The sequence below is a fragment of the Rhinolophus sinicus genome, chromosome 10 (genome assembly GCF_057876585.1).
Source record: "Rhinolophus sinicus isolate RSI-liver-muscle chromosome 10, RSI-T2T, whole genome shotgun sequence".
NCBI lineage: Eukaryota > Metazoa > Chordata > Mammalia > Chiroptera > Rhinolophidae > Rhinolophus > Rhinolophus sinicus.
This window is the reverse complement of record NC_142510.1, coordinates 18,052,365-18,076,000: the sequence shown is the minus strand read 5'-3', so window position 1 is coordinate 18,076,000 and position 23,636 is coordinate 18,052,365. Positions and strand designations below refer to the sequence as shown.

Sequence of the window (23,636 nt, the reverse complement as noted above, 5' to 3'; positions counted from 1 at the left end):
CTAGCCTTGAATGCTTGGAGACCCTTTTCAACCTTGGTGTTGAGAGGTGCTATGTAGGCTCTCACTTAATTGCTTAAACACACAGGTGCTTCCCAGGCCCCAAGGAGAGAAAAGCTTTCAAGGGCAAAGCATGCCTGATCTGAGTTTCAATTCTCTAGGTCTCCTGAAGAAGTCAATACCAAGGGCAAAGGAAGTAGTCTAAAGAAAGGGCCTGGGCCTGAGAATCTGGTAGGGAGCGCTCAGCCCTGAGATCCAAACGGATGCTGGAGTTCATCAAATTGAAGTTCTAGACACCAAGTTGGTGTCTGGCCTCAGTCCAGGCCAGCAACTGCAAGCCTTCATAGCTTCACGGTCTTACTCTGTCCTCTGTGACTACCATTGCAACAAGTACTACCTTACCCACCTGTGTACACACCCTAGGGCATGGCCAGTGTGTCCTAACCCAGTGGCCAGAGGCCCCACACAGCCTCCAGCTGGTGATGTGGCTGGAGGCTGGTGTTAGGGCACCTCATTCTTCAGAAACTCTGGGCCCCTTTAGACTCTGGGTCTCCCACATGCTTAACTGTTCCCTGGCCTTGGTGATTTCATTTGTAAAATGAGAGCAATACACCCTGTCATGCCTATCTCAAAATAGACTTGGAAGGTCAAGATCAACTGAAGACACAGCTGAGTGTGCCTGATAAATAAGTCTCAGGCTACAGGTAGAAAGGATGATAACTTCCCCTTCTTCTGTATGAGTATCCTGTGTCTTCTGGTTCCTACGACAGCTGCTCTCCTCAGTAGCTTTCTCTGCAGGTTGAGGATCTCAGAATCTTGGTTTTTTCTGAGCTGATCCGAGGGAGTTCCTAGAGGTTTCCTGTTGTTAGCAAGGAGTGTGGGGGGAAGACCTTTCACAGGAGGGTAGCAATGTCCCTAACTGAGGCATTTTATCAATCCCCATGAACAAGATGGGCTCTTGGCATTACGTCTTTCTCAAAGGTCTTAAGTAGTTTTCCTGGCTACAAGCTCTGATTAAGCATCAGCGGAACGACCCTCAGTGGTAAAATAAACAAACAAACAAACAAATCCAGATACATATTAAGAAGTAGCCAAAAGAGCTTGGGTCTCAGTTCTTAGATCCAAATTCCAGAGATATCTTCTAGAAGTCTAGGTTAGTCAGCCTGGGAGAGTAAGGGGGGGGGTGCCAGGGATTTAGGAGTGGGAGATATCTGAATAGCCTCAAGGGATGAGAGCTGAGAAGAGCAGGTGAAGACCATACCCCCAACCTTCAAGACTTCTCCAAGAATAAGATGATATATTTATGGCATTTTCTCATTGCTTCAAGACAGGAGAACGTGCTAGGAAGCATCTGTTGGAGGAGGTCATCAAGAGGACATGACTATTGGTTGATCTGCGAACCAAACCCAGGCAATTAGAGGCTCCTCCCTGCCTCCCCTGTCCTTGTAGTGTATGTTCTGCTTTCCAGTCCCACAGTGGGAGCTGTTTGCAACGATAGGGCATTGAGAGAGTACTGTGTTGTTGAGACCACCTGGACAGTATACATGGCCGAACCCCATTAAGGCCTCTATAAAATGTTAAGATTCTGGCAGGAGGAGGCAGAGATCCACTTGTCTTGGGGTCGCCCAAGACAAGCCTTGTAAATAAGTTCTCTGACTTATTAAACCTGCCTTATTAAACCGATCCATCTGGATTGGTCTGCCTCTTCCCTTCCGTCTCTCCTTGCCCTTGGTGTATGAGGACCACTTTCAGATTTCACCTGGGAAATTTCCCAGGTCACAAACCAACAGGATTCCTCTTGTTAGCCAACTTCCATCTCCCTCAGATAATAACTCCCTTGAATTAACTGCCTACTATAAGACCCACACGTACAGTTAACTCCTTTAAACTTCAGTGACATTGTCTGTAAGGTAGATAGTATGAACCCAATTTTACAAACAAAGAAACCTACACCATCAAGATGAAGTAACATGCTTACCTTATACAATTGCCAAGAGGTGGGGGCAGGGCTCAAGAGTTTCCCCGACTCCAACGCCTAAGCTCTTTCCATTGAATTATAAATCCATCACAAGTCTTGTGCCTCATATCTGTAAAGGGAGTTAATTATGGAATGAAGGTCCATTGTGAACCTCTGGAAGTAAAAAGACCATCTCTTGCTTGGGGGGGGGCAGCAGGGGGGCCACGGGGGCAAGGGGAAAGCAAAGAAAAAATTTTTCATTACTTCGATATTTTTGAGCAATTGCTGTATTGAGAAGCAGCTGTATAGCATAATGGTTAGGATACACGGGCTTCAAAGTAGGATACATTGAATTCTATTACTGGCTCAGTTGAGCAGTGTTACAGTGAAGTTTCTTACTGGACTGAGCTTGAGCGCCCCCATTCGGAAAGTGACATGATCAGCCTCAAGGGCGTTGTTTGGAAGATTAAATTACATTAACGAGATAATGACAAAATGCATTTGGAGTGTTTTGCACAATTCCTGGCACAGTGTGTGGGTTGCTGTTTTTCTTACCACTACAGTTATTAGATGTTTAGGAGCAACAAAGAATAAGATTCTGACTTTGCCCACTGAGCCGAGAGCGGTAGAGAAAAGGGAATAGGGCGCTTCTGTAAATCAGTGAAGTCCCGCTGGTGGCCAGGGACTTCTATCCCACGAGCGTGTGTGAGAAGGTCGGGTTGGCTCAAAAGGGAACACCTGGTGATTAGGTCAGTAGAAAGAGCACTGAACTTGGAGTCAAATCGGTCTGGGCACCAGTCAGCCTGTCTCAATTTTCTTATTTTGAAATAGGGACCACACTCCCTACCCTCACATGGGGAATTGCTCAAGGTTAGGTGATTCCATAATGTAGAAATTCCATAAATGTGGAATTTTGGGAAGCTTCCCAAAATTGGCTTTTCTCAGGACAGAAACCCAATTCATTTTGCGGCCAGGACGTGCTCTCTCTGAGGCCTGGTGGGTCAGCGGAACAGAAGGAGCCGAGGTAGAATCGCGCAGAGAACGCTGACCAGGGCGAGCTTATTACACGGTAAATTCCTCGAAACGCCTTATCCTGCGTGTCAGAACCCGGCGTCCTGTCAAGTTACCTAGCAACAGCGTCCTAGAGTCTGGCCCAAGTGGCCAATCAGCGTGGACCTAGTTATGAAGGTGATGGGAGCAGTCCAATCACTGGGCGCTGTCAGAAGTCCTCAAGCCAATCACCGGAAGCGCCTAATGCGGGGCTAGGAATTATAAGAGCTGGAGCTGGTATTTGGAGCTGACTCTTATTTGATAAGATCAACTAGGGTGAACGAATATCGAGCTTCCAATTGCATCTCCATGTTGGTCGTGGGCAGGTTGCATTCATATTCTCTTGGGGCATTTTCCGGTACCGTTGCCCACTGAATATCAGTGACCCCCGACGCGACGCTGGGATTCCTCCGTTCCGGCCGCAGCTTGGCCCCACGTGGAGCTAGATCCAGGCCGGCTCCGACGCCGGGTCCAGTGGGGCGGTGTCCCCTCAGCCCGGAAAAGACAGCGGCTCCAGGGTTGCAACAACCAGTACCTGGGGGCTGGAAGCCAAAGCGCCGACCCCGCCCCGCTCCCCACCTGGAGCCCAGAGCCGGAACCGGAGCAGAAGTGGCTGGGGCCGCGTCTTTCTTCCTGAGGGAGTGGTGACGCCAAAGGTGTAGAAGGCCCTGGACCGGAACGTGATGCCAGAGATCTAGGGCCACTGGGACTCCTCTCTCTGCTCCTTTTTGCTCACTCATTTATTCATTTATTCACAACGTACTCAAACCAGTTCTTGGGCGAGAGCTGCAGTCGCGGAGATTACCCATAGAGCGCAAAATGCCTACAGGGGATGGGCAAAGGAGGAGCTAAAATAAAATGGCTGAGGTTTGGGGAAGGACTGTCCCAGGAGGCCTCCTGGAAGTCTTGAGGTTTTTTTTGTTTGTTTTTAAATAATTTACCATGACCATCTTTCCATGTCTCGGACGACAGCATCGTTATTTTTAACAGCTTTATTGAGATGTTATTCACAATCCATATAATTCACCCATTGAAAATGTACGATTCAATGTTCTTAGTATATTTAGTTATGAAATCACCACAGTAAATTTTAGCACATTTTCATAACCCCAGAAAGAAGTCCCTTCGTCACCACTTAGTCTCCCATTCTCCCCGTCTCCAGCCCCTGCCAAACACTAATCTACGAGGAATTTGCCTATTCTGGACATTTCATATAAATGGAATCAAAAGATATGTGGTCTTAGGTTGCCAATTCAATTCCTCGACTCCCGCAAGGGATGGTGGGCAGCGCCCCCTGCAACTAAAATTGAACACGGCACCTTGAGCTGAGCTGCCGCTGAGCTCCCGGATGACTCAGTTGGTTGGAGCCTGTCCTCTCAACCACAAGGTTGCCAGTTCGACTCCCGCAAGGGATGGTGGGCTGTGCCCCCTGCAACTAGCAATGGCAACTGGACCTGGAGCTGAGCTGCGCCCTCCACAACTAAGACTGAAAGAACAACAACTTGAAGCTGAACATAACCCCCACAACTAAAATTGAAAGGACAACAATTTGACCATTGTTCCCCAATAAAGTCCTGTTCCCCTTCCCCAATAAAATCTTTAAAAAAAAAAAAAAAAAAAAAAAGATATGTGGTCTTTTTGTATGGCTCCTTTTACTTAACATAATGTTTTTAAGGCTCATGCATGTTGTACGAGGAATCAGTTGTTTTTTAAAAATGTATTTTTTAGGGCCGGCCCGGTGGCTCAGGCGGTTAGAGCTCCGTGCTCCTAACTCCGAAGGCTGCCGGTTCGATTCCCACATGGGCCAGTGGGCTCTCAACCACAAGGTTGCCAGTTCAATTCCTCGAGTCCCGCAAGGGATGGTGGGCTCTGCCCCCTGCAACTAAGATTGAACATGGCACCTTGAGCTGAGCTGCCGCTGAGCTCCCGGATGGCTCAGTTGGTTGGAGCCTGTCCTCTCAACCACAAGGTTGCCGGTTCGACTCCCGCAAGGGATGGTGGGCTGTGCCCCCTGCAACTAGCAACGGCAACTGGACCTGGAGCTGAGCTGCGCCCTCCACAACTAAGACTGAAAGAACAACAACTTGAAGCTGAACAGAACCCCCCACAACTAAGATTGAAAGGACAACAATTTGACCATTGTTCCCCAATAAAGTCCTGTTCCCCTTCCCCAATAAAATCTTTAAAAAAAAAAAAAAAAAAAAAAAAAAAAATGTATTTTTTAGAGTAGCTTAGGGTTCACAGTAAAATTGAAAGTGCAGAGAGTTCCCATATCCTTCAGCCTTCACACCCGCACAGCCATACCAGAGTGGTACATTTGCTACAATTTATGAACCTACATTAAAACAATATTATCACTCAAAATCCATAGTGTACATGAGGGATCACTTTTGGTGCCGAACATTCTATGAATTTTGACAAAAGTCTAATAACATGAGTTTTGACAAAAGTCTAATAACATGTACCCACCATCACAGAATCCATCATCAACACAATAGTTTCACTACCCAAAAAATCCTCTATGCTCTGCCTATTCCCTCCCTATCCCCAGCCCCGGGCAACCACTGATCTTTCCATTATCTACATAATTTTACCTTTTCCAGAATACAGTAGGAGTCATACAGTAGCCTTTTCAGATTGGCTTCTTTTAGTGATATGCATTTAAGGGTCCTCCCCGTCTTTTCATGGCTTGGTAGCTCATTTCTTTTCAGCGCTAATATTTCACTGTATGCATGTACCACAGGTTATTTATCTGTCCACCTACTGAAGGACATCTTGGTTGCTTCCAAATTTTGGAAATTATGAATAAAGCTGCTACAGACATCTGTGTGTCAGCTTTTGTGTAGGCCTAAGTTATCAACTCATTTGAATAAATACCAAGGAGTACAATCGCTGGACGGTATGGTAAGAGTATGATTAGTTTTGTAAGAAACTGACAATCTTCCAAAGTGGCTGTAATAATGTGTTGTTTTTTTAATGAATTCCTTAGGAGTTTATATATCATGTAATCTACAAATAGCAATAGTTTTACATTTTCCTTTCTAATCCAGATACATTTTATTTCATTTTCTTGCCTAACTGTTCTGGCTAGAACCGTACAATGTAATAGAATAAAATAGAAGTGATGAGAGTAATAGTGGTGAATGGGACAGGATAGGATAGGATAGGATAGTGGTTAATGCAATAGGTTAGGAATTAATAGGATAGGATAGAACAGAGTAGGCAACAGTGGCCCTTCTAGTTCCTGATCTTAAGGAGAAATCATTCAGTCTTTCATCAGGTTGAGGATGTTCTATTCTAGTCTTAGTTGTTGAGTGTTTTTATCATGAAAACGAGTTGGATTTGTCAAGTGCTTTTTCTACATCTGTTAACATGATCCATGTGGTTTTTCCTTCCTTTTTAAGGCCAGATAATATTCTATCAAGCAGGGGCAGGAGAGAGAGGGAAAAAGAAGACATACAACGTGACAAGGTCTGTGGGTGAACTGAAGTCCCCTGCTGACAGCAGGATATAATCAGAAATGTATCAGTGAGTTACCTCACTCGGAAAGGGAACAGGTTGGAACTTGATTAAATGAATCTGTTAAGAAAAGGTGAGACTCCATTATCATTACCTCAGGACTAACACTGCTTGTCCATGTCTTAGGCAAAGATTAGGTTCCAGGCAGTCTACAAGGTGAAGTCTGTGTGTACTAAAACTGAAGGATGCACTTTCAGGCTTTCCTCTCCCTGAACGTGAAACGAGGAGACATGAATCTCAAAGCCTTTCACCCAGTTTACAGCTGCCAGTGCAATGCAGAGGACATTCCAGGTTCAAAGCTCATTCCTGCCTTTACTAACAGGTTTTGGGAAAGCTGCTCAACTTCAGACCAGCCTGCCTTTCTACTTCTTGGATGTGGGAAGAGGGCCCTGCACTCTCTCATCTCAGTATTTAATCTTCTTTCCTGTTCAATGTCAGCATCTTCTCCTTGTTCAGGTGACAGCGTGTCATTACCAGGTAGACAAGATGTCCACTGAGGAAGTGTGATTCTTTTCAGCCTCCTCTGTTTGGTCACTTTCTTCCTTCCAAATGAAATGGTTTGCTATTGATTTTACTTTTTATTCCCGTAGCAGCCTAACTTTACATTCTTATTTCTCCAAACTGAACTGTGTGTAGGCAGAAAGAGTAGGGACAAAGTTATCAGCTCATCCTGCAAACTACTGAAATCATCTTCCTAAAACATGCTTGGAAGGTCATTGGTTTCTCTAGACTCATTTAGAGTGCCCCAAAGAACAGGATGAAGCCCTCCAATATCTGGTATCAACCTACACTTCAGTCCTTCAGTTTTACTATATGTGTATCTTCTGCTACATCAGAAAGTAGCATCATTCTCTTCACATTCAGAACTTTCTTGAATTCTGGGCTTTGTGCCAGAGACCTTTATGGCCATGGAATTCAGCTGTTTATTCAACAAATAAATATAATGAGCACCACTGCCCTCCTTAAATCCTATCCCTTCACAGACCAAACTCATCTCCCACATGATGCATCAGTATGAAAAGTCATTAGGAAGAGGGGCTCTATCTTATCCATTTTGGCAATCATGACATTCCACCTATTACCCCAGTAGTTTTTTTCAATAAAGTCACTGTCGTTAGGACAGAGTAGAACTTGGTGAAGTTTCCCTGCAGTTTTTTTTTTATCTTCCTTGGATAAAATCATCTTCTCTGGAATGTCTTACTGTTATCTTGTGCTTTCCTGTCACATTACTTGTCTTTATTCCCTGTAGGCTTTGGGGTAGTGCTTTGGCCATAGTAGGTGCTTTAAAATATTAATGGGTTGGGCCGGCCCGGTGGCTCAGGCAGTTAGAGCTCCATGCTCCTAACTCCGAAGGCTGCCGGTTTGATTCCCACATGGGCCAGTGGGCTCTCAACCACAAGGTTGCTGGTTCAACTCCTCGAGTCCCACAAGGAATGGATGGTGGGCAGTGCCCCCTGCAACTAAGATTGAACACAGCACCTTGAGCTGAGCTGCCGCTGAGCTCCCGGATGGCTCAGTTGGTTGGAGCGCATCCTCTCAACCACAAGGTTGCCAGTTCGATTCCTCGACTCCCGCAAGGGATGGCGGGCAGCACCCTCTGCAACTAAAATTGAGCTGCCGCTGAGCTCCCAGGATGGCTCAGTTGGTTGGAATGCCGGTTCGACTCCTGCAAGGGATGGTGGGCTGTGCCCCCTGCAACTAGAAAACGGCAACTGGACCTGGAGCTGAGCTGCACCCTCCACAACTAAGACTGAAAGGACAACTTGAAGCTGAACGGCACCCTCCACAACTAAGATTGAAAGGACAACAACTTGACTTGGAAAAAAGGCCTGGAAGTACACACTGTTCCCCAATAAAGTCCTGTTCCCCTTCCCCATTACAATCTAAATATATATATATATATATATATATATATATATATATATATATATATATAATGAGTTGGGGTGTATGTCACCAGCTGAGGTAAGCGATGTAGCAAAGATGTAGCAAATGCTATATTCTGCTCCCAGTTCCCTGGGCAACGCCATCCAGCTGGCAAAACTCTGGCTCACCACACTTACACAGAAGTGGGGACAGACGAATGGTGCAGATGCTACTGGTTCCATCAGCAATTTTCCTTTCCAATATGCCTTTCCCATACATGCTGTATCATTGTTATTAGTTGTGAATGTATACGTCTCACTAGACTAAACTCCATTCAGAACAGGGACCAGGAGTTATTTCTGTGATGCAGCCTCTCCTAACTACGGAGCACTATGCTCTCTGTACATAGAACAAATGTCATGTCAAAATAAAGTCTGGCGAGATATGCAGAAGATTGAACCCTAGACATTTGAAACTAATATCATATTGAGTGTTAACTGTAATTGAAAAAAAAAGGAAAAAGACTGAACCCGAGAAGAGACCAGGAGCTCTGGTGGATTCTCCAGTTAGCAAGAGGGCAGAGTGATGGGAACAACGGCGCCGTCAGCCCCGCGTTTAAATCTGTTCCTCTGCTTACTAACTAGCAAGCAGTATCCCTCTGAGATCTTTCCTCATCAGTGGAGCTGGGGTGATAACCATCCCCCCCACGCAATGGCGGTAAAGAATAAATAAGATAAAATGTATACTATGTTGGGTAAGGTTCCTGCACACAGGAAGCACTAACGTTAATTCCCTTCCCAAAAGGGCAACAAGGAAGTTCCCCATTACCCAAAGCGAAGGCGCCTCTTAAGAAAGCCACGAAAAGGAGCCGAGGGGCATCTCAGGACTTGGTGAGCCGCAGTGGCTCCCTCCCCCACATCCTCCCCTCCCTCAACTGGGCAGCGCCTGCCACAGAACCGGCCGGTCGCTGATCCCCGGACACGCCGCCGCTCGCTGCCTCCGGACTCAGTCACCCGACACCACAGGATCGGTTTCCTGCCCTTACGCTTCCGTTGGCTTCGTCTAAACGGGCTTTCCCCAGAAGCCAATCAGAACGCTCGGTCTTCAGCCGCCGTCCAATGACCGCGTGCAATGGGGGGGAAGGGCATGAAGCCTATCGCAGCGCCATCACACTTGAGGGCAAAGAGGGTAGGAAGCCGGCATGGCGCTCCGGTCAATAAAATCGATAGCTGGAAACTGCCTGTGTTGCAGGCAAAGGCGGTGCAGTAGTAGCGCCGCCATTTTCCCCGAAGGCATCTTCCGGTGCCTTTCGCCCAAGTTCGGGCAGGAGTTTCCTGAATAACAGTGAGAGGTTTCCGTTAACCCCGGAGGCGGCCGACTGCGATTCCCTCCGGGCCTCCCCTAGACACAGTCCAGGTCCAGCGGGGGCTCGAATCCCGGGACCCGCCGGGGGCCGAGGCTGGGACGGGGAAGGCCGTGGCGCCGGGTTCGCGGGTCCAATGGCGCCGCCTTCGGCAGCGCTCTCCGCACGGGGACCAGGAGAGACCGGACCGGGCCGGAGAGGGGGAAGGAAGCCGAGGGGGGTGAAGTTCGCGGACGTGGCCGTGTACTTCTCCCCGGAGGAGTGGGGGTGCCTGCAACCCGCGCAGAGAGCTCTGTACCGGGACGTGATGCGCGAGACCTACGGCCACCTGGGCGCGCTCGGTGAGGCCCGGCCCAGTCTGCTTCCGCGGGGCCGAAGGGATGGAGGAGCTTGGAGGGGGCGTGGGGGGCAGGGAGTCCAGAGCGTCCAGGGTCCTCGCCTGCGACCAGGTTGTGGCAGGGACGAGGACGGGGGCTTGGCAGGAAATGCCACTGGGTAGATATTTACCCAGCGTTACGTATGAGCAGGACCTCTAACTGGTTCTCCTTCCCCAGGGTGCGCAGGTCACAAACCAGCCCTCATCTCCTGGTTGGAACGAAATACCGATGATTGGGAACCGGCTGCCCTGGATCCGCAGGATTGCCCGCGGGGGGTAACAGTCCAAAGAAGTGAGTGAAAAATGCCCATGGAGGGCCTGCAGCCGCTAATGCCTCAGTCCAGAGTTTTGGTGGCGAGGGGTACCCATGACCCATGTCGTAGCGCTCCATTTCTTGTGTTCATTTTCAGTTTTGGGGTACTGTTTATCATGGTGTGGGGTGGGTCCACCACACAAAGATTCACATGTCAGTTTGCAAAGTAACCACCTGCAGTTCTCTAATCAGTGGGCTTTTAGAAGAAGCTACCCTCCTGCCTGCTTCCCAGGATCCCTGCCTTCAGCCTCCTGGGCTCTGACAGAGACACCTTCTACCTCTCTGAGTTGTCTGTGTTTCGGTTGAAGGGATCTCCTGGGGGTAGAAGGCCCCAGACCACTCAGAGAATTCCCTGGGTTGGAATTTCTTGCCAGATTCTCTAAGACCAGGGCTATCTAAGGTTCAGATCTGACCGTGATGTTTCCTTGCTTAAAACCTTTCAGTTTGGGTGGACGGGTGGCTCAGTTGGTTAGAGCGTGAGCTCTGGGCAACAGGGTTGCCGGTTCAATTCCCACATGTGCCAGCGAGCTGCGCCCTCCACAATTAGAATGAAATCAATGAGCTGCTGCTCAAATCCCAGGTGGCCACGTGGCTCAGTTGGTTGGAGCCAAGGCTCTCAACCACAAGGTTGCTGGTTGGACTCCTGCAAGGGATGGTGGGCTGCGCCCCCTGCAACTAACAAGGGCGACTGGACCTGGAACTGAGCTGCGCCCTCCACAACTAAGATTGAAAGGACAACAACTTGACTTGTTAAAGTCCTGGAAGTACACACTGTTCCTCAATAAAGTCCTGTTCCCCTCCTCCCCCTCCCCCCCCCAAAAAAAAAAATTACAAAGAAAACCTCAGTTTTTTGCCAGGACAGGTTGTCCAATGGCCTTAGTTATATCTAAGTCACTTGGGGAACTTGGTATGAAAGTACAGATTCCTGGACCCCGTCCCAGAACCACTTATTTATACTCTTACGGATGTCTAGGAATGTGTTTGTGTTTGAACAACCACAGTTGATTTGGATATATGTTTAGGTGTGAGAACCACTGGGTAAAATACAGTCCAAGGTCTTTAATAGCAGTGGTTGTCAGTGTGGTCCACAGACTAGCAGCAGCTGGTCTCCTGATCGGTTTTTTTGGAAATGCAGATTTCCAAATTCCCAGACCTGCTGAATCCCAACTGGGAGTAGGGCCCAGCAGTCTGCTTTAATACGCCCTCCAAATGATTCAATCACCATAAACTTTGAGAACCACTGGCTTAGAGGGCCTTGTGACCTAGTCACTGCCAGCTCACTCATTTGTTTCCATGTCCTGCCCGACACTTACTGCTTCACAAACTTTTAATTTTTAAAGTCAGCTTCATCCCCTCCCAGAAACCTTCCCCAGTTTCTCTGAGTTGGGGGAGGGGCTGCTGTAATTCCCTCCATATTTCCATCGTATTATGTATCACTGGGTTTTCTGTGTCACTAACACTCCTTGAAGATGGAGGCTGAATCTGTTTTTCTTGTAGCCTGTAACACTGTAACAGGCAAGAGTAGGAGCCCAGTATTTGTTCAAGTAATGTCTCACTGTGTCCCTGTAGGAACCAGAAAGAATGGCGAGAAGGAAGTATTCCCACCGAAGGAGGCACCCCGAAAGGGGAAGAGAGGGCGGAAGCCCAGCAAGCCGCGCCTGATCCCCAGACAGACATCTGGGGGTCCCATCTGCACTGACTGCGGCTGTACCTTCCCTGATCACCCGGCCCTGGAAAGCCACAAGTGTGCCCAGAACCTGAAAAAGCCTTACCCTTGCCCAGACTGCGGGCGCCGCTTTTCCTACCCGTCGCTGCTGGTCAGTCACCGGCGGGCACACTCTGGCGAATGTCCCTATGTTTGTGACCAGTGTGGCAAACGTTTCTCGCAGCGTAAGAACCTTTCCCAGCACCAGGTTATCCACACTGGGGAGAAGCCGTACCACTGCCCTGACTGCGGCCGCTGCTTCCGGAGGAGTCGCTCCCTGGCCAATCACCGGACCACGCACACGGGCGAGAAGCCCCACCCGTGCCCCAGCTGCGGGCGTCGCTTCGCCTACCCGTCCCTGCTGGCCATCCACCAGCGCACGCACACCGGGGAGAAGCCCTACACCTGCCTGGAGTGCAGCCGCCGCTTCCGCCAGCGCACGGCTCTGGTCATCCACCAGCGCATCCACACCGGCGAGAAGCCCTATCCGTGCCCGGACTGTGAGCGCCGTTTCTCCTCGTCCTCCCGCCTGGTGAGCCACCGGCGTGTGCACTCCGGGGAGCGGCCCTACGCCTGCGAGCAGTGCGAGGCGCGCTTCTCCCAGCGAAGCACGCTGCTGCAGCACCAGCTCCTGCACACCGGCGAGAAGCCCTACCCCTGCCCCGACTGCGGCCGTGCCTTCCGGCGCAGCGGCTCGCTGGCCATCCACCGCAGCACGCACACCGAGGAGAAGCTGCACGCGTGCGAGGACTGCGGCCGCCGCTTCGCCTACCCCTCCCTGCTGGCCAGCCACCGGCGCGTGCACTCGGGCGAGCGGCCCTACGCCTGCGACCTGTGCTCCAAGCGCTTCGCCCAGTGGAGCCACCTGGCGCAGCACCAGCTCCTGCACACCGGCGAGAAGCCGTTCCCCTGCCTCGAATGTGGCCGTGCCTTCCGCCAGAGGTGGTCTCTGGCCGTCCACAAGTGTCACCCTAGATCTGCTCTCCAGGGGCTCAACCAGAAGGGCAACGCCTTTTAGAATGGGGAGGACTGTCTTCTGAGTTCATTTCATTTCGAGGAGAGACGCAGAGAAGGAAGGAGAAGCTCCAGGTTGTACAGGGCAGATTCAGGACTAAAACCCAGGTCTGTGCCACAGACCTCAACTGAGTATTCCAACGCACTGGCTGCCTTACTATGTGCAGCTGTTAGAACAGACATCTAACAGCTGCACATAGTAAGCGAGGTGACATCATTTGGTTCAAGTTGAACAAGCTACCCTACCCTAAGAGAATTTCTGTGCTCGGCCATCAGGGCCAGAAGTTCTCCCCATCTGTTTTAGGAGCCATCTGCCTTTCTAGTTTGTGCATACAGGGGTTACCTGTCCCCTTGCATATGGTGGGGAGAATCCCATTTATGGGGGGGCAGGAGCTTGCCCTACTCTGCCTCTTCCGCCATTCCAGGTGTAAACACACCTGGTTTAGCCCCTTTTTACAACACTCCTGCCAAGTGGTGTTCTGCCCTTGCTTTAAAACCTCCCTTGACAGGGAGCTCACTACCTCACAAGGCAGGTCATTTCATTTTGGGATAGCTGATCCTTAGAAGGTGGTCAGTGCCACATTCTCCTTCCCTGTAAGCCTTACCCACAGTATGTTTAATACTTCCTCTATTTGGCAGCCCTGCAGATAACTTAATCACAACTATTTCGCCCCCATTTTCAGTTTAAATAGCATTACTTTGATCGGTCATTCCCTAAAGACAAGGTTTCAATTCCCACACAAGATCTCTCGCCAAACAGGTGCTGGTTCTTCAGTGTCCCTTTTAAAGGGTCATTTATACAAAGTCAACCAGCACCTCAGTGTACCCTGTACACTGGTGTACAACCTCCTTGGTCTGTACTTGTTTTAAAAGTTGTTTCAGGTTGGGTCTGGGACATAAGTGCAGTGAGCTTTGGGAAAAGATTGATCTTAAGGAAAAAGCAGGGAAGGTGTTGGCTAGCAGCAAGAAGGGAAAACGGGACTGGCTGGTAGTTCTCCTGGTGGATTTGCATTATTTCCAGGCAGCCAGTGGTTGGAAAATCTTTGAGAACTAGGTCTCATTCCTCCCTGATCTCATCAGAATAAGGAGACGTCAGCACAGAATCTTCCATGAGTCCTCAGTCAACATATTTTCATGAAATGAGGCGGAGGCCATTCAGGGAGGGTAGAAAGTTAGGTAATTGAATACAGAGCAGAAACAGTGGACAGCCTGCCCCCTCACGTAAGTTCTAGAAGGCAGCAGTGTGTCCTAATCTTTGAGGTGCCGTCATGGCACCCGCCCTGACCGAGGGGCTCAGTAAAGCTTTACTGAGTTGAATGAACAGGCCGACCATGTTGCCTTGGGGAGCTGCACCAAATGACTTCTCTCATATTCCAACAGCTGGAAGGGGTCATCCTATCCCTGTTACTTTTTTCCCCCACTTCTTCCACCTGCCCCCAACTCTGGTTCAAGCCATTGTTAGTTCTGTAGGACACAGCTCCCTGGCCCATGCTGGTGTTATGAGCCTTGCGTTCCCCGGTCTGAGTCAGTCGTTCGCCAGTCCTCGGTGGGCCGCTCACAGCAGCTCTCCCTGGCTGCCGGCCTCACACTGGCCACCAGCCGCTGGTGGCAGCACTCGGCAGCCCAGCTCCAGGGGGAGCTGTTGTTCACAACCTTAGCTGTAGAGGGCGCAGCTCACTGCCCATGTGGGAATCAAACCAGCTACCCTGGAGTTGGGTGCACGGAGCTCCAGCCACCTGAGTCCCCACCCCCCTACCCCATTACTGCTTCCTTCAGCTCTCCTGATCTCAGCCGCAGAGTGGGGGAGCAGCTGGGGAACACAGCTTTTGTAATTACCTCTGTTCTGCTGGTGTTTAGCAAGTTGCATTGTAACTGTTTCTCCTTGGATGATGAGCTACCCCAAGGCAGGGGTCAGATCGGATTGGATCTCATTAAAATGATGAATGAATTATGTTCCTTGTGGAATTACTGTTTATAAAATAAATCTAGTTCTTGACCGAGTAGAAATTTTTATAGATCTGATGGAGACCTGCCTGCCCTACCCTAGCAGAGACCTATCAAATGTTTGCTCAGCCTCCTGTTTTAGAACCAGCTCTTTTCCCTACTTATCACCAGGCTGACCTAACTATTTCCTTACCTAGGAATTTTATAACTTTTGCTTTGGGCCTGTCTAACTCTAAAGCTTGGGAGCCATTAGTGGCCAAGCTCCACTGTTTGGTCTGGGGGGGCACAGATGAGAGACAACTTCGGGGTTTCCCAAAGCACTTCAGGCTCAGATCCATCTGTTGAGCAGTTGTGACCCTGGCCCTGTACTCAGTGGGAGATTCCAGTAAATTCCCCCTTCGGCTTCACGTTTCGTTGCGTCTTCCTTACAATCAAAAGATTGCTCATACACAGCCCCAATATGGATTCCTCTCTCATCAGCCTTCATGGCTGTGTTTAGGCTACGAAGAATAACACCGGCAGTGCTGCTGGGAGGGTCAGCCACGGTACCTTTCCTGATCTCCAACCTCAGGTGAACCTTCAGTATTACTTACGTCGTCCATGTATCTAGAGCCAGTGAATACCTTCTCCTTCGCCAAGAAAACACAAGGTATCAAATGGGAACTCCTTCAACATTCCAAACTCCCTGCTCCGACTCCCAGTTTGCCAGTGTGATCACTTGTGTTTGCTTCCTTCCATCCCACCTCTGGGAAGCCCCTCATGCAAGGCTCGTCAAAATCGCGGAGCCTGGATTTCACCAACTGCCCCTCAGGGACTCGGCTCCATCTTTTATCTTTCTCTCCTCTTAGTTTTATGCTTTCAGTCCCTCTCTTGTGTGGAACACATACACCCCAGCCTATAAACATGCTAAACTCTGTCTTTAAAAATATGGGTAACTTTCCCCATCTCCTATTTCCAGCTAAATTTCTTGAAGCAGTAGCCCAGGTTAACTGTAGCCACTCAGCTCATTCTGCAGCCATTGTGTTGAGCATTTATGATGTACCATGTAGTACGTTAGGTACTTTCCATACATTCCAATCTAATTTTCACAAGAACTCCATAAAGTGGGTGTTAGTAGATGCTCCTCCGTGGGTCTCATGTTGTATGGAGCTTGAACAACATACAAAACAATGAGGTTGGACCTCTACTTTCAACCATATACAAAAACAAACTCAAATGGACCATAGACCTAAATATAAGAGGTGAGACTATAACTCTCAGAAGAAAACAGGCATAAATCTTTGTGTCTTGGATTAGGTAATGATTTCTTAGCTATGACACTAAAACACAAATGACCCCCCCCAAAAAATAAATAAATTGATTTCATAAAACCTGAAACTTTTCTGCTTCAAAGGACACCTTGAAAAAAGTGAAAATACAATCCACAGAAAGAGTAAAAATTTGCAAATCATATATCTGAAAAGGGATTTGTGTCCAGAATATATTTTAAAAGCACCTACACTGATACCAAAGTCAGACATATAAAAAAGACATATAAAAAAACTTCAGACCAATATCCCTTATGAATATTGATACAAAAATCCTCCACAAAATACTAGCAAACCAAAACATCACATTAAAAGGATTACACACTATGACCAAGTGGGATTTACTCCTGGAATTTGAGAATGGTTCAACAGATGAAAATCAATCAATATAATATGCCTCATTAATAGAATGAAGGGAAAAGCATGATCATCTCAGTTGATGCAGAAAAATAATTTGATAAAATTCAATATCCTGTCATGATAAAAACTCTCAAGAGACTAGAAATAGAAGGAAACTTCCTTAACACAATAAAGGCCATATGTGAAAACCCCATAGCTAACATACTCAGTGATGAAAGACTGAAAGTTTTCCCCCTAGAATCAAGAACAAGACAAGGATGCCCACTTTTGCCTCTTCTATTCAATATTATCCATATTATCTTGGAAGTTCTAGCCAGAGCAATTAGGTAAGAAAAAAAAATAAAAGACATCCAAATTAGAAAGGTAAAGTAAAATTATCTCTATTCACAGATAACATGATCTTATATCTAGAAAACTCAATTACACACACACACACACACACATGCACACAGAGAGCTAATAAATGAATTCAGCAAAGTTCCAAGATGCAAAATCAACACACAAAAATCAGTTGCATTTCTATATAACAGCAACGAACAATCCAGAAGGATAATTAAGAAAACAATTCCATTTATAATAGCATTAAAAATAATAAAATACTTAGGAATATATTTAATTAAGCGAAAAAATTATATACTGAAAACTATAAAATACTGCTGAGAGAAATTAAAGAAGATCTAAATAAATGGAAATGGTTTAGAAGACTTAATATTGTTAAGATGACAATACCACCCAAAGAAATGTACAGATTTACTGTAATCCCTATCAAAATCCTTCGTGATGAAGTTTTAAAAGTAGAGAGCTGGTGATTGCACAACATTGTAACTGCACTAAATGCCACTTAATTGTACACTTTAACATGATTAATCGTGCTTTGTCTAAGCAATATTAAGTTTGTTTCTTTCTCTTTTACTCCCAACATTCTATTTTTTAAGTTTTCATACATACAGTAAAGTTGAAAGAATTTTATACTCACCACCTAGATTCCACCATTAACATTTTACTCTACTTGCTTTGTCTTTCTACTGGTCTATATTATTTTTGATGCATTTCCGAGAAACTGTCAATATCAGTACATTTCACCTCTAAACATTTCAGCATGTATCTCATTAACTAGAACTCAATATTTGTTTTACATGTTTTTCATTTTTAGCTAAAATAAAACATACAACTTTTAAGTGTGTATTTGCTGAGTGTTGACAAATGTATACACCTGTGTAACCAAAACCCCTATCAAGATATAGAACGTTACCATCATCCTAGAAAGTTCCCTCATGCCCCTTCCTAGTTACTCCCTCACAAGAGACAACTACTGTTCTAATTTCGTTCCTGCCATAGATTTGTTTTCCCTGTATAAAATTTCATATGTTTGTAATCACACAGTGTGTATTCTTTGAGCTAAGGCTTCTTTCATGCAGTGTGTTTTTAAGAACTGCTTCTCTTTTAGATCTTCAATTCTTGAATTCAGAGCTGGAAGAGTGCTCCCACACTCAGTACAGTACTTGACAAAGCTCAGAAAGAGTTACTCAACAATGTTACCTGTATTCGTTTCCTATTGGTACTCTAAGAAAGTACCACAAACTTGGTGGTTTATTATCTTACAGTTCTTCAGGTCAGAAGTCTGAAAATAGGTTTTACAGTGCTGAGAACCTATTTCTCTAGAGGCTCTAGACTCCATTCCTTGCCTTTTCCAGCTTCTAGAGGCTGTCTGCATCCTTTGGTTTGTGGCACCTTTCCATCAATGCATCTCTGTTTTTGTTGTCACATAATCTGACTTTGATCCTCCTGTCTCCCATTCATTAGGACCACAGTGATTCCATAATTACATCTGCAAAGTCCTGTTCGCCAATGTAATGTATTCACAGGTTTCAGGGAGATTGTAGGACAGGATACGGACATCTTTGGGGTCCATTATTCTGTCTACCATGTCACCCAAATAAATAAAAGACCTTAAGACCATGCTTCTCAAAACTGGGTAACTTGAAGATACAAAATACAGTATATCTTTTGGATATATCAATTCTTCTCATGGATTTGGGAGAAAATGTTAATAATTTAAATTGATACATAGCTTAAAACACTAGTCTTCAGCAATTCCCTTAAAGATGCACCCTTCATTGATAAGTAAAATGTGTGAACCATAACTATCTCCTGTGTATTCTATAACTTCTCATAATTATCTAATCCTGATTCCTGAACATTTACAATTTGGTGGGCAATAAAACAATTGGAAAGCAAGAGCATTTTTGTATTTTTATGATTGGCAGGACAAACATGACATCAGCCACTTATGATGGAAGAGTTTTAGTCTTGAAAGTTTATTTAAATCTGACTAGTTAACAGCCAGGTTTGTTGCTAGCTCCGCCTTTTAAAAAAAGAAAAAAGAAAAAAAAGAGGGCACAGCTCAAAGTGGCCCATGTGGGGATCAAACCAGCAACCTTGGTGTTAGTAGCAACACGCTCTAACCAACTGAGCTACCCTGCTGGCTCCAGCTTCATAAGTCTTTTCCATCCTTAGTGAAAAGAGAGTCAACTCACAACATGGTACCTGAATAAACAAAAGTGTTTTGGGGAGTCGGCCAGATGGTTGGAGTACTGTGCTCCCAACGCTGAATGTCACCGGCTGGATTCCTATATGGGCCAGTGAGCTGCGCCCTCTACAGCTAAGCTTGTGAACAACAGCTCTCCGTGGAGTGGGGTTGCGGTGAGCAGCCAGAGGTTGGCACGAGCAGAACTCGGGTGCTCTGTGTGCTGTGTGCTGCAGTGGGCTACATGTGCCGCCATGAGACGCCAGCAGCCACTCAGGCCCATTGGCGCCTGACTGAGGGGGGAGCGCAAGGCTCATACCAGCCTGGGCCAGGGAGCTGTGTCCTACACTACTAGACTGAGAAATGACAGCTTGAACGGGTATGTGTGGGGGGAGATGAAAGAAGAGGGGAGAAAAAAAGAAAGTAGTGATGACGGTAGCACATTGTAAATGTGCTAAATGCCACTGAATTGTACAGTTTTAAATGGCTGATGTGTAACGGTTTATGTGATGTGTATTTTACAATAAAAAAGTGTGTGTTGACTGGAAAATGTGCATATCTTGTTTGGAGTGATGGTTCATACGATTGTATACATTTGTCAAAACTCGGAGACTTTGACATTGAAGATCTGTGCATTTTACTGTATGTATAATAATCATTCAAATTAATAGAGTTGAAAGTGTTGCCTCTGGGGAACAGCGGATTGCTTTTTTTCATTACAAACCTTTTGTACCACTTTTTTTTAACCGTGTGCATTAATTCATTTGGAAAAATTTAAAATTTCCCCATTCAAATTCCAACCTACCCGCTGCTCCAGTTCAGAGACTGAGGGAGCCCAGCCGCGGGTGCAAGGAGTCGGGTGGGCTCCGAAGCTGGGGTCCCGACTGTAACCGCCACCTGGCTTCTACCTCGGCTGTCCACAGGGTGTAGGCAGGGTGTGCGTTTTTCCGCAGGGACTGGGGACCAGATTCTAGATCACGCTGTCGAGAGGCACGGAGGGAAGATTGTGGGGGGGGCCACAATGCCGGGCTCCACAATCGACAAGGTTCTCTATTGGATCCAGAGCAAGCGCACGGAGACTTGGGGACGCAGGCGCCGTTTTTCAAACCGCCCGCCCGACCCAGGCTGCGCGGCGCGCCGCTTCCGGCGCTCGGGGCCAATGGCCGTCGCTTCTTGCGTTCGGAGCCAATCGCCGCCGCTTCCGGCGCCCGGGGCCAATCGCCGCCGCCGTGCTGTGTCGGCGAAGGGAGGTGCTGAAGGCCGGCGGCCCGTCCACTTTTCTTGAAGGCAGGAAGGCTCACCTCGACCTCCTTCCCGTTCCCTCTCCCCCCTGAAACCCACCTGCAACGGCCATTCTATTTGAGGGCAAGTGAACGAGGAGACCAGAGAAGCCAGGCGGGCGCCATGTTTGATATGATCAAGTGACTGCGCCCTTAAGGAGCAGTCAGTGACAACTGAAGCCAGGATGTCGCCATATTTTCTAAAGGCACCTTCCGGGTCCCTCAACCCGGGTATCTATGGCCAAGAAGTGAATAAACACCGAGGGGTTTGGTTTGTTCCCATCAGAATCCCCGCATCCCTAGTAGCCAGTCTCTGCTACTTCGGTTCCCTCGGCTGCGTTCGGACGCCAAGTCTGGGAGGGCCCGCAGCCTGGGGACCCCTTCCTGCAAACGACGAAAACTGAGCCGAGGGCAGGGAGGCGGTTGCTCCGGGGACAAGGCGGCCTCTGCTCGGGGCTGGGAGGCTCCATGGCGCCGCCCCCAGCCCCGCTCCCGGCGCTGACAGCGGGGGAGACCCGGCCTGGTTGCAAGAAGCCCGGGGCCGTGAGCTTCGCCGAGGTGGCCGTGTACTTCTCCCCAGAGGAGTGGGGGTGTCTGCGGCCCGCGCAGAGAGCTCTGTATCGGGACGTGATGCGCGAGACCTACGGCCACTTGGGCGCGCTCGGTGAGGCCCGGGTCAGAGCCCCCCTCCTAAACTGGGGTTCACAGAGGAGATGACATGGAGGGACCCAGAGGATTGTGAGCCCTAATCCCAAACCATTCCACCAACAGAACCAGCCACCTCCTCTTCCCAGGACTTCAGGTACCCCCTTGGGAGGCCTTCCATCCCGCCTCTGTTTCCTTCAGGCAGGAGCATTGAGCATAAGTCCAGGTTGAGCATAAGTTCTGAGGAAGCGCCCTCACCCTGGTAGGGGAATGCCATCTTCCCAGGGCAGCCTCTCAGGCTGGCACTGTGATCCCTGTTCTCTCCCAGGATGCCCAGATCCCAAACCAGCCCTCATCTCTTGGATGGAACAGGAGAGTGAGGCTTGGAGCCCCGCCGCCCAGGATCCTGAGGAGGGGGAAAGCGTGGGAGGAGCTCTGAGAGGTGAGGGATTGTCCCAAGTCTCCCCCGACCTGGCGCTCCAGGGCTTCCAGTTTGGCAATGTTTTCTTTCAGATCCCCACTCCTAGCACCCCTAAAGGAATGAAAGAGCCACCCGATGTTGGATAATAGAGGCGAAAAGAAGGAAGAACTGGTACAAAGTTTGCAGAACTTGGGACCGTCATAATGTTGAGACCAGAGTAGGGAAATCAGGAGCCCAAGTCCTAGCCTCAGATTTCCAGGTCCCTGTGTTAGAAAACACCATTCTCCCGTTTTCAGTAACAACTAAAACCTCCTAAGAATGGAAGTGGCTTCAAATCCACCTTTCACACTCTTCAAGTAAAGCAAAGTAGCACATGACAAAATCCCAGTAATCGGCAATTTGGCTCTTCTCCCCGCACCGGCCCCCTAGCGGAGTCCTCTCCGGCGACTAGGTTTCCACATCTGTAAAAGGCTTACCCTACAAAAAATCGAGAAAACACAGTACTAATAGCTACTGCTTATTGAGCGCTTACTGAGTACTAACATGCTTCTTCTACTGATTTCATCCTCCCCAAAACCCTGAAAAGAAACCGTTATAATTCCCATTTGACGCAGGAGGAACCCAGGCCCAGATCAGTCGCTCGTGAGAGATCTGAACTCTGTTTACCATCCTTCAAAGCCTGTGTGATAATCACTAAGGTTTCCTTTCTGGCACTTCCTTAGGTCAAAGCACCCTGTAACCTGAGCCAGTCTAAGCCAATGTGTTTTAAAATGTAAGTTAATTCCTATTTCCCAGGAGATGCCCCAAACAAGAAGGAAGAGGCACCAGAAGAAGGACCAGGAGCCAAGGGACCCAGAAAGATTCCTGGGAAGGCGAGGCCTGGAGAGCTGGTAAAACGCAACCCTGACTCGGCCATCAGCAAGGCCTCGGCAGGTGCACAGCCACCCACGAAAGCTGCGTGGGTGCAGAGCACAGGTGCGCAGCCCCCGGTCCCAATGCCTAGCGGTGACGCTCAGGCCAGCCAGCGGCGCCATGTGTGTACAGACTGCGGCCGCCGCTTCACCTACCCGTCGCTGCTGGTCAGCCACCGGCGCATGCACTCAGGGGAGCGGCCCTTCCCCTGCCCCGAGTGTGGCATGCGCTTCAAGAGGAAGTTCGCTGTGGAAGCGCACCAGTGGATCCATCGGTCCTGCTCTGGGGGGCGGCGGGGTCGGAGGCCGGGCATCCGGGCTGTGCCTCGCGCCCCGGTCCGGGGTGACCGGGACCCGCCCGTGCTCTTTCGGCACTACCCCGACATCTTTGAGGAGTGCGGGTGAGTGACTTCCGCAGGCGGGCTTGAGCCTGACCTGGCGCAGAGGACTGACCGGGCCCTGAGGGAGGCCGCAAAGTCAGGGACTTGGGAACCGGATTTCAGCCTTTGGGCTTCCCTCAAGTTTCCAAACTTGTAAAAAGGAAAGTGCCTGTAAAGATTCAAATAGATTAAATTTGACACACCTCTCCCCAGTCTTTCTGAAAAAAACGAAGAGTAAAACGCTGGACTTTTCTCAGTGTTATCTCAGTAGCAGGTGCAACCAAGATCTTTCCACTGCCTCAAAAAACAAACAAACAAAAAAACACACACCCTTGCTGCTGATCTACAGGGGAGGTAAATGCTGAGGGGGCCTAAGGCCTGGGAAGGGGGCCCAGGGCCCAGACGGAGGCCATGGTCAAGCCCTGGCTAACTGACACCAGCAGGGAGCTGAGGAAGTGCAACCAGTGGAAGGAGCCCAGGAACCCAGGCACAGAGCTAGTCTCTGCTACTCACCCCAGGCCACAGCTGGTGGTTACAGGCCCTCCTGAGCTTCACTCCGTCCCTCGTGAATAGAATGAGGATTACCTATATCTACCTCAAAGGAAAGGGTTAATGTGAAGACTGAAATTTCAACAAGATAGTATGTACGACATAGTAAATGTGCAATAAACATTTGTTGAAAAGAGTGAATTATCAACATT

General features: G+C 48.4%; 2 protein-coding genes across 3 annotated transcripts; both read left to right on the top strand.

Annotated features, from left to right (window-relative positions):
• Positions 1 to 9,536: 9,536 nt before the first annotated feature.
• Positions 9,537 to 15,113, top strand: ZNF689 (zinc finger protein 689). Its single transcript, XM_019717272.3, has 3 exons — positions 9,537 to 10,093; positions 10,307 to 10,420; positions 12,011 to 15,113. Exons 1-3 carry the CDS (start codon positions 9,889 to 9,891, stop codon positions 13,162 to 13,164), a joined length of 1,473 nt encoding a protein of 490 aa, XP_019572831.1. The 5' UTR covers positions 9,537 to 9,888; the 3' UTR covers positions 13,165 to 15,113.
• A 5,385-nt stretch (positions 15,114 to 20,498) lies between these two features.
• On the top strand, positions 20,499 to 23,536 carry ZNF688 (zinc finger protein 688). 2 transcript variants are annotated; one of them, XM_074323080.2, is made up of 3 exons: positions 20,499 to 21,242; positions 21,552 to 21,665; positions 22,440 to 23,536. In XM_074323080.2, exons 1-3 carry the CDS (start codon positions 21,047 to 21,049, stop codon positions 22,958 to 22,960), a joined length of 831 nt encoding a protein of 276 aa, XP_074179181.2. In that variant the 5' UTR covers positions 20,499 to 21,046; the 3' UTR covers positions 22,961 to 23,536. The 2 variants fall into 2 exon arrangements, with proteins under 2 accessions (XP_074179181.2, XP_088657587.1); XM_088801461.1 differs by lacking the exon at positions 21,552 to 21,665 and having other exon boundaries at positions 20,507 to 21,242.
• Positions 23,537 to 23,636: the final 100 nt, after the last annotated feature.

Coding starts and splice junctions, on each gene's coding strand:
- ZNF689 (XM_019717272.3), top strand. CDS start 9,889: ATGGCGCCGCCTTCGGCAGCGCTCTCCGCACGGGGACCAGGAGAGACC. Junction 10,094..10,306: donor CGGCCACCTGGGCGCGCTCG/GTGAGGCCCGGC, acceptor CTCCTTCCCCAG/GGTGCGCAGGTCACAAACCA. Junction 10,421..12,010: donor GGGGGTAACAGTCCAAAGAA/GTGAGTGAAAAA, acceptor GTGTCCCTGTAG/GAACCAGAAAGAATGGCGAG.
- ZNF688 (XM_074323080.2), top strand. CDS start 21,047: ATGGCGCCGCCCCCAGCCCCGCTCCCGGCGCTGACAGCGGGGGAGACC. Junction 21,243..21,551: donor CGGCCACTTGGGCGCGCTCG/GTGAGGCCCGGG, acceptor GTTCTCTCCCAG/GATGCCCAGATCCCAAACCA. Junction 21,666..22,439: donor CGTGGGAGGAGCTCTGAGAG/GTGAGGGATTGT, acceptor CCTATTTCCCAG/GAGATGCCCCAAACAAGAAG.